General features: G+C 44.7%; 2 protein-coding genes across 2 annotated transcripts; both read left to right on the top strand.

Moving 5' to 3' along the window:
• Positions 1–10,760: 10,760 nt before the first annotated feature.
• Positions 10,761–14,209, top strand: LOC112216627 (neurogenic differentiation factor 4-like). Its single transcript, XM_024376615.2, has 2 exons — positions 10,761–10,955; positions 12,144–14,209. The coding sequence occupies exon 2, from the start codon at positions 12,150–12,152 to the stop codon at positions 13,233–13,235; it is 1,086 nt and encodes a 361-aa protein (XP_024232383.1). The 5' UTR covers positions 10,761–10,955; positions 12,144–12,149; the 3' UTR covers positions 13,236–14,209.
• A 195-nt stretch (positions 14,210–14,404) lies between these two features.
• LOC121839694 (stress protein DDR48-like) lies at positions 14,405–15,082 on the top strand. The gene has a single exon (XM_042299937.1). The coding sequence runs from the start codon at positions 14,405–14,407 to the stop codon at positions 15,080–15,082; it is 678 nt and encodes a 225-aa protein (XP_042155871.1).
• Positions 15,083–15,490: the final 408 nt, after the last annotated feature.

Raw genomic sequence — 15,490 nt, forward strand, 5'->3', positions numbered from 1 at the left:
CCATCGATCACCACATTCTTTTGGAGAGATTGGAAACCCAAATTGGTCTACACGGACAAGTTCTGGCCTGGTTTAGATCTTATCTGTCGGAAAGATATCAGTTTGTCTCTGTGAATGGTTTGTCCTCTGACAAATCAACTGTAAAATTTCGGTGTTCCTCAAGGTTCCGTTTTAGGACCACTATTGTTTTCACTATATATTTTACCTCTTGGGGATGTCATTCAAAAACGTAATGTTAACTTTCACTGCTATGCGGATGACACACAGCTGTACATTTCAATGAAACATGGTGAAGCCCCCAAATTTCCCTCACTAGAACCATGTGTTTCAGACATAAGGAAGTGGATGGCTGCAAACTTTCTACTTTTAAACGCGGACAAAATAGAGATGCTTGTTCTAGGTCCCAAGAAACAAAGAGATCTTTTGTTGAATCTGACAATCAATCTTAATGGTTGTACAGTCGTCTTAAATAAATCTGTGAAGGACCTCGGCATTACTCTGGACCCTGATCTCTCTTTTGAAGAACATATCAAGACTGTTTCAAGGACAGCTTTTTTCCATCTACATAACATTGCAAAAATCAGAAATTTTCTGTCCAAAAATGATGCAGAAAAATTAATCCATGCTTTTGTCACTTCTAGGTTAGACTACTGCCATGGCTCTACTTTCCGGCTATCCGGGTAAAGCAAAACTTAAACTTCAGTTAGTGCTAAATACAGCTGCTAGAATCCTGACTAGAACCAAAAAATTTGATCATAATTTGATCATATTACTCCAGTGCTAGCCTCCCTACACTGGCTTCCTGTCAAGGCATGGGCTGATTTCACGGTTTTACTGCTAATCTACAAAGCATTACATGGGTTAGCTTGACTTCGGGTTTTCACCCCGAGAGTAATGGGCAGGTGGAGCGCGTAAACCAGGATGTGGGCAGGTTTCTGCGGTCATATTGCCGGGACCGGCCTGGTGAGTGGGCGAGGTATGTTCCTTGGGCTGAGCTCACTCAGAACTCCCTCAGCCACTCTTCAACGAACATGTCCCCTTTTGAGTGTGTGTTGGGTTACCAGCCGGTCCTGGCCCCATGGCATCAGAGCCAGACCGAGGCTCCTGCGGTAGAGGAATGGGTATAGCGCTCCAAGGAAAGCGGGAAAGCCGTCCGCGAGTCGCTGAGACTGGCGGGGGAATGGCAGAAGAGGAGCGCTGACCAGCACCGCAGTGAGGCCCCTGTGTTCGCACCGGGGGACCGGGTCTGGCTCTCGACCCGAAACCTGCCCCTCCGCCTGCCCTTCCGGAAGCTGGGGCCGCAGTGTGTGGGGCCATTTAAAGTCCCGAGGAGAATAAACGAGGTGTGTTACAGGTTACAACTTCCTAGGTATTATCGTATTAACCCCTCGTTTCATGTGTCTCTTCTCAGGCCGGTGGTGGCTGGTCCCCTTCAGGTGAGGTGCCTGAGGTCCCTCCGCCCCCTCTGGACAACGAGGGCTCCCCGGCGTACACAGTACGTGGCATTCTGGACTCGGGACGCTGGGTGAGGGGCCCACAGTACCTGGTGGACTGGGACTGGGAGGGGTACGGTACGGAGGAGAGGTGCTGGGTACCGGTGGGGGACATTTTGGATCCTTCTCTCCTGAGAGACTTCCATCGCCTCCACCCGGATCGCCCGGCACCTCGCCCTCCGGGTCGCCCTCGTGGCCGGCGGCGGCACGCTGCCGTCAGGGGGGGGGCGGGGGGGGGGTACTGCGGAAGTTGGCTCCCCTGCCTGTTCGGACGGTGCTCGGCAGTCGTCGTCACCGGCCTACTAGCCGCCACCGATCCCTTTTTCGTTGTCTGTTTGTTTTGTCTTATTAGTTTCACCTGTGTCCTGTTGTATGTGCTTGATGGGCTTCCTTATTTAAAGTACGTGTACCCGCCCTTGTTTTGTGCGGGATTGATTTTGTGTTACGTGTGTACGTTCGTTAGAGGTGTTCGTGTTCTGGACCTGGCACCCTGTGTTTTGGGTGGTCCATATTATTGTCTGCGGCCTGTGTTGTGGCTTGTTGTTTTGTGCCGCATTAAAGTGCACCTTTTCCCTGTGGAACTCTCAGCGCCTGATTCCTTCGTCACCCACCTAGTCCCGCGTGACAATAATATAATACAGTAAATACATATGAGATGAGTAAAGCAGTATGTAAACATTAAAGTGCACCTTTTCCCTGTGGAACTCTCTGCGCCTGATTCCTTCCTCACCCACCTAGTCCCGCGTGACAATAATATAATACAGTAAATACATATGAGATGAGTAAAGCAGTATGTAAACATTAAAGTGCACCTTTTCCCTGTGGAACTCTCTGCGCCTGATTCCTTCCTCACCCACCTAGTCCCGCGTGACAATAATATAATACAGTAAATACATACTGTGCCTTGCGAAAGTATTTGGCCCCCTTGAACTTTGCGACCTTTTGCCACATTTCAGGCTTCAAACATAAAGATATAAAACTGTATTTTTTTGTGAAGAATCAACAACAAGTGGGACACAATCATGAAGTTGAACAACGTTTATTGGATATTTCAAACTTTTTTAACAAATCAAAAACTGAAAAATTGGGCGTGCAAAATTATTTAGCCCCCTTAAGTTAATACTTTGTAGCGCCACCTTTTGCTGCGATTACAGCTGTAAGTCGCTTGGGGTATGTCTCTATCAGTTTTGCACATCGAGAGACTGAAATGTTTTCCCATTCCTCCTTGCAAAACAGCTCGAGCTCAGTGAGGTTGGATGGAGAGCATTTGTGAACAGCAGTTTTCAGTTCTTTCCACAGATTCTCGATTGGATTCAGGTCTGGACTTTGACTTGGCCATTCTAACACCTGGATATGTTTATTTTTGAACCATTCCATTGTAGATTTTGCTTTATGTTTTGGATCATTGTCTTGTTGGAAGACAAATCTCCGTCCCAGTCTCAGGTCTTTTGCAGACTCCATCAGGTTTTCTTCCAGAATGGTCCTGTATTTGGCTTCATCCATCTTCCCATCAATTTTAACCATCTTCCCTGTCCCTGCTGAAGAAAAGCAGGCCCAAACCATGATGCTGCCACCACCATGTTTGACAGTGGGGATGGTGTGGTCAGGGTGATGAGCTGTGTTGCTTTTACGGCAAACATAACGTTTTGCATTGTTGCCAAAAAGTTCCATTTTGGTTTCATCTGACCAGAGCACCTTCTTCCACATGTTTGGTGTGTCTCCCAGGTGGCTTGTGGCAAACTTTAAACAACACTTTATGGATATCTTTAAGAAATGGCTTTCTTCTTGCCACTCTTCCATAAAGGCCAGATTTGTGCAATATACGACTGATTGTTGTCCTATGGACAGAGTCTCCCACCTCAGCTGTAGATCTCTGCAGTTCATCCAGAGTGATCATGGGCCTCTTGGCTGCATCTCTGATCAGTCTTCTCCTTGTATGAGCTGGAAGTTTAGAGGGACGGCCAGGTCTTGGTAGATTTACAGTGGTCTGATACTCCTTCCATTTCAATATTATCGCTTGCACAGTGCTCCTTGGGATGTTTAAAGCTTGGGAAATCTTTTTGTATCCAAATCCGGCTTTAAACTTCTTCACAACAGTATCTCGGACCTGCCTGGTGTGTTCCTTGTTCTTCATGATGCTCTCTGCGCTTTTAACGGACCTCTGAGACTATCACAGTGCAGGTGCATTTATACGGAGACTTGATTACACACAGGTGGATTGTATTTATCATAATTAGTCATTTAGGTCAACATTGGATCATTCAGAGATCCTCACTGAACTTCTGGAGAGAGTTTGCTGCACTGAAAGTAAAGGGGCTGAATAATTTTGCACGCCCAATTTTTCCATTTTTGATTTGTTAAAAAAGTTTGAAATATCCAATAAATGTCGTTCCACTTCATGATTGTGTCCCACTTGTTGTTGATTCTTCACAAAAAAATACAGTTTTATATCTTTATGTTTGAAGCCTGAAATATGGCAAAAGGTCGCAAAGTTCAAGGGGACGGAATACTTTCGCAAGGCACTGTATGAGATGAGTAAAAGCAGTATGTAAACATTAAAGTGCACCTTTTCCCTGTGGAACTCTCTGGCCTGATTCCTTCCTCACCCACCTAGTCCCGCGCAACAGTCTTTAAAGATGTAATTGTATTTTTTTGGTGAACGATCTACACAAAATACTAGTTCAAAGACGGGCGGCAGGTAGCCTAGCGGTTAAGGGCACTGGGCCAGTAACCAAAACATCACTGGTTGGAATCCCTGAGCCAACTAAGTGAAAAATCTGTTGATGTGTCCTAGATCAAGGCACTTAACCCTAATTGCAATGGTAAATCACTCTGGATAAGAGAGTCTGCTAAACTAAAATGTAAATGTAAGGAATTCTAACATTTGTAAAATGTTCATGAGGGCCTGTTGTCCGGACCTCTGGCAGCTTCTATGGGGGTGGGACAGGGTTCAATCCTCTGACCGACTCTTTTCTCTGTATACATCAATGATGTCACTCTTGCTGCTGGTGATTCTCTGATACACTTCTACACAGACAACACCATTCTGTATACTGGCCCTTCTTTGGACACTGTGTTAACTAACCTCCAGATGAGCTTCAATAACATACAGCTCTCCTTCCGTGGCCTCCAACTGCTCTTAAATGCAAGTAAAACTAAATGCATGCTTTTCAACCGGTCGCTGCCCACACCTGCCTGCCCGTCCAGCGTCACTACTCTGGACGGTTCTGACTTAGAATATGTGGACAACTACAAATACCTAGGTGTCTGGTTAGACTGTAAACTATCCTTCCAAACTCACATTAAGCATCTCCAATCCAAAATCAAATCTAGAATCGGCTTCCTATTTCCCAACAAAGCATCCTTCACTCATTCTGCCAAACTTACCATCGTAAAACTGACTATCCCGCCGATCCTTGACTTCGGCGATGTCATTTACAAAATAGCCTCCAACACTCTACTCAGCGAATTGGATGCAGTCGATCACAGTGCCATCCGTTTTGTCACCAAAGCCCCATATACTACCCACCACTTCGACCTGTATGCTCTCGTTGGCTTGTCCTTGCTTCATATTCGTCACCAAACCCATTGGCTCCAGGTCATCTACAAGTCTTTGCTAGGTAAAGCCCCACCTTATCTTAGCTCACTGGTCACCATAGCAGCACCCACCCGTAGCATGCGCTCCAGCAGGTATATTTCACTGGTCACCCCCACAGCCAATTCTGCCTTTGGCCGCCTTTCATTCCAGTTCTCTGCTCCCAATGACTGGAACGAACTGCAAAAATCACTGAAGCTGGAGACTCATATCTCCCTCACTAACTTTAAGCACTAGCTGTCAGAGCAGATCACTGCACCTGTACATAGCACATTGGTAAATAGCCCATCCAACTACCTCATCCACGTACTGTTATTTATTTTGCTCCTTTGCACCCCAGTATCTCTACCTGCACACTCATCTTCTGCACATCTATCACTCCAGTGTTTAATTGCTATATTGTAATTATTTTGCCACCATGGCCTATTTATTGCCTTACCTCCCTTATCCTACCTCATTTGAATACACTGTATATAGACTTTTTCTATTGTATTATTGACTGTATGTTTGTTTATTCCATTTGTAACTCTGTGGTGTTTGTGTCGCACTGCTTTGCTTTATCTTGGCCATGTCGCAGTTGTAAATGAGCTTGTTCTCAACTAGCCTACCTGGTTAAATAAAGGTGAAATAAAATACAAATGAAAAATAAAACGCTAATATATCTTGATTAAATAAGTATTCAACCCCCTGAGTCAATACATGTTAGAAACGCCTTTGGCAGCGATTACAGCTGTGAGTCTTTCTGGAAACGTTTCTATAACTTTCCTGTAACTCCAGGTTAGATTTGTTTTTAGGTGATTGTCCTTCCGAAAGGTGAATTCATCTCCCAGTGTCTAGTGGAAAGCAGACTGAACCAGGTTTCCTCTAGGATTTTGCCTTTGCTAAGCTCCATTCCGTTTTCTCTTTTTTTGTCGGGAAAACTCCCCAGTCCTTAAAGATGACAAGCATAACCATAACATGATGCAGCCACCACTATGCTTTAAGATATGGAGACTGGTATTCACAGTAATGTGTTGTATTGGATTTGCCCCAAACATAACTTTTTGTCCTGAATACAAAGTGTTAATTGCATTGCCACATTTTTTTGCATTATTACTTTAGTCCCTTAAACAGGATGCAGGTTTTGGAGTATTTTTATTCTGTACAGGCTTCCTTCTTTTAACTCTGTCAATTAGTTTAGTATTGTGGAGTAACTACAATGTTGTTGGTCCATCCTCAGTTTTTTCCTATCACAGCCTTTAAACTCTGTACCTGTTTTAAAGTCACCATTGGCCTCATGGTGAAATCCCTGAGTGGTTTTCTCCCTCTCTGGTAAGTGAGTTAAGAAGGATGCCTGCATCTTTGCAGTGACTGGGTGTTTTAATACACCATCCAAAGTGTAATTAGTAACTTCATCATGCCCTGAGGGATATTCAACGTCTGTTTTTTTTTGTGTTTTTTTTTACCCATCTAACAAAAGCTACCAATAGATGCCCTTCTTTGAGAGGCATTGGAAAACCTCCCTGGTCTTTGTGGTTGAATCTGTGTTTAAAATCCACTGCTCGACTGAGGGACCTTTACAATTATCTGTATGTCTGGGGTACTGAGATGAGGTAGTCATTCAAAATCATTGTACACGGGCCTCCTGAATGGCGCAGCGGTCTAAAGCACTGCATCACTACAGAGCCAGATTCGATACCAGGCCGTGTCACAACCGGCTGTGACCAGGAGTCCCATAGGGTGGCTCACAATTGTCTCAGCGTGGTCCGGGTTAGGCAAGGGTTTGATCATGAAGGTTTGATTTAAACACGGAGAGCAGGAGGCAGTAGCTCCCTTCTCATTTTGACCTTTTTAGATGCCACCAAGGAGACACTGAGATTGCAATGATAACGAGCATGCAGAGGTCAAAGGTCCACGGTAGTACAGTGTGTCTTCCCCTGTGTAAGGCAGATTCCGTGGGACTTAGTCTTTCCCCCGGGATAGCCTGTATGCTGCTATATTCAGCCTCAGTCAATAGCTAATAGAGAAAGCTGAGCCCTGGTTTTCATAACACCCAGTTCCTGTACAGAGACGGATAGACCAACAACAAAATGGTCTGACAAACTTTTTCAAGGAAAATGTAATGGTTGTCTTCAAAGAAAATGTAATGGTTGTCTTCAAAGAAAATGTAATGGTTGTCTTCAAAGAAAATGTAATGGTTGTCTTCAAAGAAAATGTAATGGTTGTCTTCAAAGAAAATGTAATGGTTGTCTTCAAAGAAAATGTAATGGTTGTCTTCAAAGAAAATGTAATGGTTGTCTTCAAAGAAAATGTAATGGTTGTCTTCAAAGAAAATGTATTCAAAACATGCAAATAAGGCTAACATTTCAGTTCAAAAATAATCACACAAACTCCCATTAACACACATCCACGCTCCCTCTATCCTTTTCTGATTACTACACGGGGCTCAGCTTTCAGTCTGGCAGAGCGAGCATATGTGCATGGCTTTCATTTCTATTGTATTCAGTCTGTGTGCCAGTGTGTGTTTGTGTTTTAGCGAGCGATGGAGAGGGAGGGAGAGAGACGGGAACAAGGACCCATCTGTCAGAGTGGCGTGGAACTGCCCCCCCCACCCCCTCTAAATCCATCCCAAGGGGGAAGAGGAAAGACAACTCACTTGTGGTAGTTTTTTGTTGTTGTGAGGATGGGGGGCCCGATGACGACAATCATAACAAAAGCAGCATTAAAAACCTAATATAAACTCAAACCATCAAAGCTCCTTTCCTTGCCCACCTGAGTGTGCCATTTTATTATTGGCAGATTCACCTAATATTTGTTTTCTTCTCATATTTGTCCAACTGGATATTTTAATCACAGCATTGGAGCAGGCAGGAGGGACAGAATGCCCAAGCCCCCCTCCCCCCGCTGAGGACTGTGGGAAGTTAAGGAACACTACTATTCATCATTCCCAGAGCTACTGTTCCCGGAGCAGGCTGCAAGTGTGATGACTGGCATGGAGGCAGGGGTTACGTGGTTACCTCGGAGAAAGGGGTTAGCTGGGGGAATGTGGTTACCTGGGAGACAGGGGTTACCTGGGGGAATGTGGTTACCTGGGAGACAGGGGTTACCTGGGGGAACGTGGTTACCTGGGAGAAGGGTTATCTGGGGGTATGTGGTTACCTGGGAGACAGGGTTTACCTGGACAGGGGTTATATGTGGGCTGTGATATTTAGAGGGAGCAGAGAGGTGCACATGACAGACACTGAGTCTGGTTACACATAGGTTGACACACAGACATGTAACTTCTGGTTTCCACATGGGGACAGCTTGGGACTATAGGGTTCTGTCTGCAATTCTGTCAACATGTAGTTATTGACATAGCCTTGTTCTGTTCAATGTTCTCTACCTATATGGTACTCTAAATAACCCAATTCATGTTAAGTTCAAAATATTACAAGATGAAAAATGGCTGACATTCAAACCAATGAGGGTTTTGAACTTTAAAGCCATTTATCTCGGAATCATCTTTTTGCAGATAGAACCTTATAGTCCCACTCTCTCGATAGGACGATGCGGTGCACCCAAGCACGTGCAAACACTCAGAAACCAAACCGTTCCATCCCCACTCTATCCATTCGCCCCCATGGCAATGCGCTGATGAGGAAAAGGCCATGTGGGTATGGACCTTATTCCATTATCTCAGTGCTGTTTCAGCACGAGATATCAAGTGAGGCAGGCGTACCCCCCCTCCCTCCCCTCCATATCTGACCATCTGTCCATCCAATGATCTAGAGAGTCCTATAGCCTAGCCCGGCGACTTAATGTCATGGGATTTTAAAATTCTCATTTTACTCAATCATGCTGCAATATGTAATCTTTACAACATCTAAAAGATCAAGCACTGTTTTAAATCTGTAGGCCTACAGTGTGGACTCTCTGCATGAGACATGGTAAGCATAACTTGTTGGTCTATGAAAAGTGACAAATGCATAGTTTACTTTTACCTGTGGCATGGAGAACATAACTTAGAGAGGAAACTGAGATGTAAAAGTTTTTTTTTTCGATGAGAGAGAGAGGCAAGAAAGCCCGGGAGCCGACTCACAAGCACAGATGTGATCCTCATGCAGCACAATGGGATCAATGCGGGGCACGTGCGACCCGCAAGCCTGGTCTGTCAATGGCATCCGACCACAATAGAGCCCCTACTGCGTCGCGGCTCGCCACGCACGGGTACATCACATGATGCGCGTTTGTTATGACTCGGATGTTGTGAAATTGCAAAAAGAAACGGATCTCAGACTAAAGTATGCTAGGGGCAGGCAGGAATTATGTGTGCAAACAGGTTTAAGTGTTTAAAGGACTTTTAAAACGTTTCATTAAACTTTTAAAATACCATTTAAACTACCAGTTAAAGCAATGAACTTTTAAAAAGCGTTTTACCCCATCGCAAAGCATCCCCAATTTAAACATTAATTTGCTTCTTCTACTTATTAGCCCCATATACCCTACTCCCCCGTCTCTGTGCCCAGGAACAGTTGGATGAGTCAAGCAGCAAATAAGGTATCTGATTTCAACCGTTTGGTGCGCCAGAATAGTTTTTTGTTTTATGTATATATATATATATATATATGTGTGTGTATATGTGTGTATATGTGTGTGTGTAAATACAAGTTGTAAAACGAAAACAAAGTAGATTTGATATAAAACTCAACTTTTTTTATTTTCTTAAACTGATAGGCCCTATTATTTTCCGTCAGATATGATTAAGTCTTGAGTTGTATATCAAATCTACTTTATTTTCGTATTACAACTTTTATATATTAAAAAAGTATGATATTACGAGAGCGTTCTGGCACACCAACCGGTTGAAATCAGATTTATGTGCTGCTTGACTCATCCAACTGTTCCTGGGCACAGAGACGGGGGAGTAGGGTATATGGGGCTAATAAGTGGAAGAAGCAAATTAATGGACGGGTGAACAACGCATACACCTGCTCTTACCACACCAAGCTGCCAAAATCACTTACACATACCGCGATGGATGAGCGTCCCTTCCTCAGACTGTGCGTAATTCAAATATCCGAAACGCTTTGTAACATGATTCCAACACATGATGCGGTCATCCAAGCGTTCTAATTTAATGAATATTTAAAGTATTGTGCAGAATGAGCTCCGCCAATTGTTTAAGAAAGGTAATTACAAATTGGGTTACAGCACAACCGTAGCTATAGACTTCTCACATTTCCAATATACATCTTAATTGAGACCCAAATCCTCCTTTTACAATGCATTGAATTGCAAATAAATCTCATGGTTGCCTATTTTAATCTATGAGATATGTAATAATATTTTGAAATGGGGAAAAATAATAATGTGACAATTTTGGAAAATGGTATTGTGTAAAATAATTATGGAATTGTGGACATTTTCTAAAACTCTCTCTCTCTCACACACACACACACACACACACACACACACACACACACACACACACACACACACACACACACACACACACACACACACACACACACACACACACACACACACACACACACACACACACACACACACACACACATTGGTGACGCATGTACGGTTGTTTGGACCGGACACTTTGGGCTCGAGCCCGCCACGCGCGTTTGGCATTATGGGTGAGGCGCACGTGGGAGGGGCCAGTCAATCTCCTAAAGGCTAAACTCCGACATATTCGTGCCAGTCGGAGATGAAAGTCTCAGGCTGATGTAAACTCACTGATGGATAATTGAGGGAAAGAAAGGGAACTTGGAAAGGACTGTGACACTGTGCGCAACAGAAAGAAACGGTTGAGTTAAATCATTTTCGTTGGTAGTGGGACTTTGGAAGTTAGCCAGACGTCTGACAAATTTGGAAGTGCGAGTTGTAAACAGGTGAGTTTTTTAATGTTATAAAATAAATGACTTTCATGTGGTCCTGTTCCAGATCATTTAGCATTGATCACAGAGGATTTCTGCAATGGGTGCCAACAGATACAAATAACTGTAAACTGCATTTATATTCATTTATTTACTGTTTTCTATGACAGGAAAATCAATTAATGAAGATGACATTCTTCATAATCGTCCTATACCAATGGCACCAAAAAACGAAACTATAATGCATTATCGGATCATATCAACAATAAAGTGAGACCGCTAACTGTACTGGCGGAATATAGACAGCATGTTATGGTTTCTATTTTACCATATGCAATAGGCTACTATTGTCGGTGTCAAATACAGTTAGCCTACAATTGTAGGAAACTGTCGCACTTTTACGCACTGCTTCTCAGTCAGTAACTAGGACAACGTAGTTTTAAAACAATAATGTCTGCTCTTAAGCAGGGATTTAGGCTATTTGGATTCTGGTGTGTTTGAGAAAGTTCACCCGAGTCCACAATTAACGTTTTATGTCCTTTGGCCTCAGAAATCAATCTCGTGTAGTGGCATTTTTTATAACAATTGCTAGCAAAATTGGATTTAAAACGGTATTGATTCCGCTCAGAAAATCAAATCTAGCTGTTAATGCAGAATATATTTGTTCCCGTGTTTGTTCACTCGTCTATATACCCTCAATTTAATCTGAGGATTTTATATGCTGGACAAATCCCTTCGTGTCCCAGATTGACAGTGTCTCCAAAATCACGACATCAACAGCAGGGAACCACCGAGTTTAGCCCCAAAGTGACTCACATTAGGTCGACTACCAACGACAGAATTATACTGCTTACTGGAAATTGAACACATTTTCCTCAATTATATTTCTGTCAGAGTTGAGAGATGTTCTGTATCTGCTCAAATATTCATCCATTCTGTGGGATGGAAAATGAGCTTCCTGGGCTTGTTTGCGCTGTCCATACAGCAGTTCTGAAAGGATTATCTCATGTCTAGGCAACCAATATAATGGGAACAGCTAATAGGTCGACTCATTTCAATAATACTTAGCCTACTACATTAGGGATGGTGGGGCCATCCCTAATTATCCATCTCAAAATGTCTGCTCATTTCAGCTCTGTCCTGATTTCTATGGCAAACAGGAAACAATGTGCTTGATCAAATATGTGTTTTTTATTTCTTCAGATCACAATGTCTAAACATGGAGAGGTGTCTGAGCTGGTCAGTTCCCTGGGCTGGCTAGAGGAGGACATGAGCTCCCAGGATGGAGAGGGAGGTCTAGAGATGGGGGGCCGCTATAGCCTGGGCCCCGAGGGCCTCGGAAGCATTGGGCATGGCAGCGAAGGCATTGAGGATCAGGAGGAGGAAGACATTTATAATGATGGTGATGAGGAGGCTGGAATGGACGGAGAGAACGAGGCTCCAAAACGGAGGGGCCCCAAGAAGAAGAAGATGACCAGAGCCAGACAGGAGAGGTTCAAGGCGAGACGCACCAAGGCCAATGCCCGCGAGCGCTCCCGCATGCACGGGCTAAACGATGCGCTAGAAGTGTTACGCAAGGTCATGCCCTGCTACTCCAAGACCCAGAAACTGTCCAAGATCGAGACCCTGCGGCTGGCCCACAACTACATATGGGCCCTGTCTGAGGTGCTGGAGAGCGGTCAGTCCCCAGAGAGCCACGGCTTCATAGAGATGCTGTGTAAAGGCCTGTCCCAGCCCACTAGCAACCTGGTGGCTGGGTGTCTCCAGCTGGGGCCTTCAGCCCCCTTGATGATCAACAAGCTGGATGAGAAGCCCTGTGGTGCTCTGGGAGTCGGGGGTGGTCTAGGGGGCCAGCCTTGTGGTCATCAACCACTGAGTGGTCACTACCCCTCTACGGGCCTGCCTAGCCCTCCCTACGGTTCACTGGAGGCCTCCCACCTACTCCACATGAAAAGCTTCAAGGGAGTGCCCTACGAGCAGCACCCCTCCCCTAAAGATTGTAGTAGCAACGGCACCCCCCCTTACGACGGGCCCCTCACTCCTCCCCTCAGCATCAGCAGCAACTTCACCCTGAAGCAAGAGCCCTCCCCCCACGAGACTGAGAGGAACTACCCCTCCCACTACCTCTCATCCCTTCCCCATTACCCCCCCACCTCTCTGGGCGGGCTGCCAGGGCCTCAAGCCTACCTCTTCCAGGCCTCACGCTACGAACTGCCCCTAGACATCCAGGCCTTCGACTCCTTCCCTCCACCACACATGATCGCCTCACAGATGGGCACCATCTACAGTGAGTGAAGGAGAAAGTGAAGCTGTGTGGCCAGGGGAGAGATCTGTACAGAGCCCTGCCTCTGGTCCTGCAATCCTGCTGCCCATACGTATAGGCCCGTGACTCTATGAATTACTGTGTAGAGAGACAATGATATGACATTTACACGGTCTGCTATCTTACTCTGGGAGACTGTAGAATGCTCAGAGAGAGACTCAACTCAACCTACCTGATCATAAAGAACTACTGAAAAGATAAAGATACGCCCTTAATAGTATTATTAATTTATTCTCATTGTTTATTGTTTCTATTTCTGTCTGGATAAGTCCTCCCCCAGTTCCTATTACAGGCTATGTAGCTATAATACTTGTTATTGTTTACCAAATCAGATATCCAGGTATATGCACTGACTGCACACTGTCTCAGATATCCATGACCAGGGATCTCCACTAAATGGCTCTACACAGTCTACGCAAACAGAGCCTACTACAGAGCCTACTGAGGTCCCAGGGCCATTCCAAAAATCCTGCGAAAGAAATGTACGTAGAACTAGGTAGAGAGCAAGACTGTGTAGACCCCTTAAAACCTAGGGGTACTTAGGTAGAAAGTCCTCAGTGTGCCTGAAGATGAGGAGGAAGTGACACAATGTTGTTCTACCCTCATTTACTATAACTTCTGCACTTAGGCCAATACTGTAGCCAGTATCCTATTAGCCGTATGAACAGAAATGAATTTAATTTATATCTGTATTTAATATTTATTTTTTATAACTATTGTCTGTTCCTTTTTGCATTTTCTCAGCACTGTTTTCTGTTTTGCTGTCTTCTTCGTGCAGTGCATTGTCAGTCACTGGCAGCTTTACTGATGAAGTATTACAATTATTTATTTGAAGTATCTTTCAAGTATTTCTCCGTTTTGGTGTCGATCGCTACTTTGTCATACTATTTTTGTAAATATTTTGCTGTTTCGCACTTAATTGAATAAATATTCGTATTATATACTATTTCTGTTGCAACACATTGTGCCATGGTTTGAAGTCTTTTCACAGAAAGGAAATTAGGACGGGTCAGATATAGGCTACCAGATACAGTATATCAGTTTCAGCCGCACATCATTTACTCCATAGTGCATTAGATATGGATAGGTATATCACCAGTGGACTTTAAAAAACAGTCAAGGTCCCATATTAGGACAGAATATGTCTTTGTTCCTCTGTTGGTTTAACAATCCCATAATAAAATATACAAATAGGGGCATCTGTTATGGATCCCAGGGCTACCTGAAAAGGGACTGTTATGGATCGCAGGGCTACCTGAAAAGGGACTGTTATGGATCCCAGGGCTACCTGAAAAGGGACTGTTATGGATCCCAGGGCTACCTGAAAAGGTACTGTTATGGATCCCAGGGCTACCTGAAAAGGGACTGTTATGGATCCCAGGGCTACCTGAAAAGGGACTGTTATGGATCCCAGGGCTACCTGAAAAGGGACTGTTATGGATCCCAGGGCTACCTGAAAAGGGACTGTTATGGATCGCAGGGCTACCTGAAAATGGACTGTTATGGATCCCAGGGCTACCTGAAAAGGGACTGTTATGGGTCCCAGGGCTACCTGAAAAGGGACTGTTATGGGTCCCAGGGCTACCTGAAAAGGGACTGTTATGGATCCCAGGGCTACCTGAAAAGGGACTGTTATGGATCCCAGGGCTACCTGAAAAGGGACTGTTATGGATCCCAGGGCTACCTGAAAAGGGACTGTTATGGATCCCAGGGCTACCTGAAAAGGGACTGTTATGGATCCCAGGGCTACCTGAAAAGGGACTGTTATGGATCCCAGGGCTACCTGAAAAGGGACTGTTATGGATCCCAGGGCACCTGAAAAGGGACTGTTATGGATCGCAGGGCTACCTGAAAAGGGACTGTTATGGGTCCCAGGGCTACCTGAAAAGGGACTGTTAAGGATCCCAGGGCTACCTGAAAAGGGACTGTTATGGGTCCCAGGGCTACCTGAAAAGGGACTGTTATGGATCCCAGGGCTACCTGAAACGGACTGTTTACCATTTACATTCAGCTGATAACCTAAAAGACAAACACATATTTTAATAACAGGGTTCTGTGGTTAAATGTTGATGTGTGTGATGTCATTCCTGGGCTGTGCTACAGGGTTTCCCTGCTTCTTCCAGGTCAGGAAGGGTCGCAGCGTGCCAATGGGCCATGGGAAAACAGGCCTGGGGAACAAGTGACGGTGTCATGGAAGCCTTTCGTTCTCTCTTTCTCCCCATGACAC

Source organism: Oncorhynchus tshawytscha, linkage group LG16 (assembly GCF_018296145.1).
Source record: "Oncorhynchus tshawytscha isolate Ot180627B linkage group LG16, Otsh_v2.0, whole genome shotgun sequence".
NCBI classification, from domain to species: Eukaryota; Metazoa; Chordata; class Actinopteri; order Salmoniformes; family Salmonidae; genus Oncorhynchus; species Oncorhynchus tshawytscha.

Coding starts and splice junctions, on each gene's coding strand:
- LOC112216627 (XM_024376615.2), top strand. CDS start 12,150: ATGTCTAAACATGGAGAGGTGTCTGAGCTGGTCAGTTCCCTGGGCTGG.
- LOC121839694 (XM_042299937.1), top strand. CDS start 14,405: ATGTCTTTGTTCCTCTGTTGGTTTAACAATCCCATAATAAAATATACA.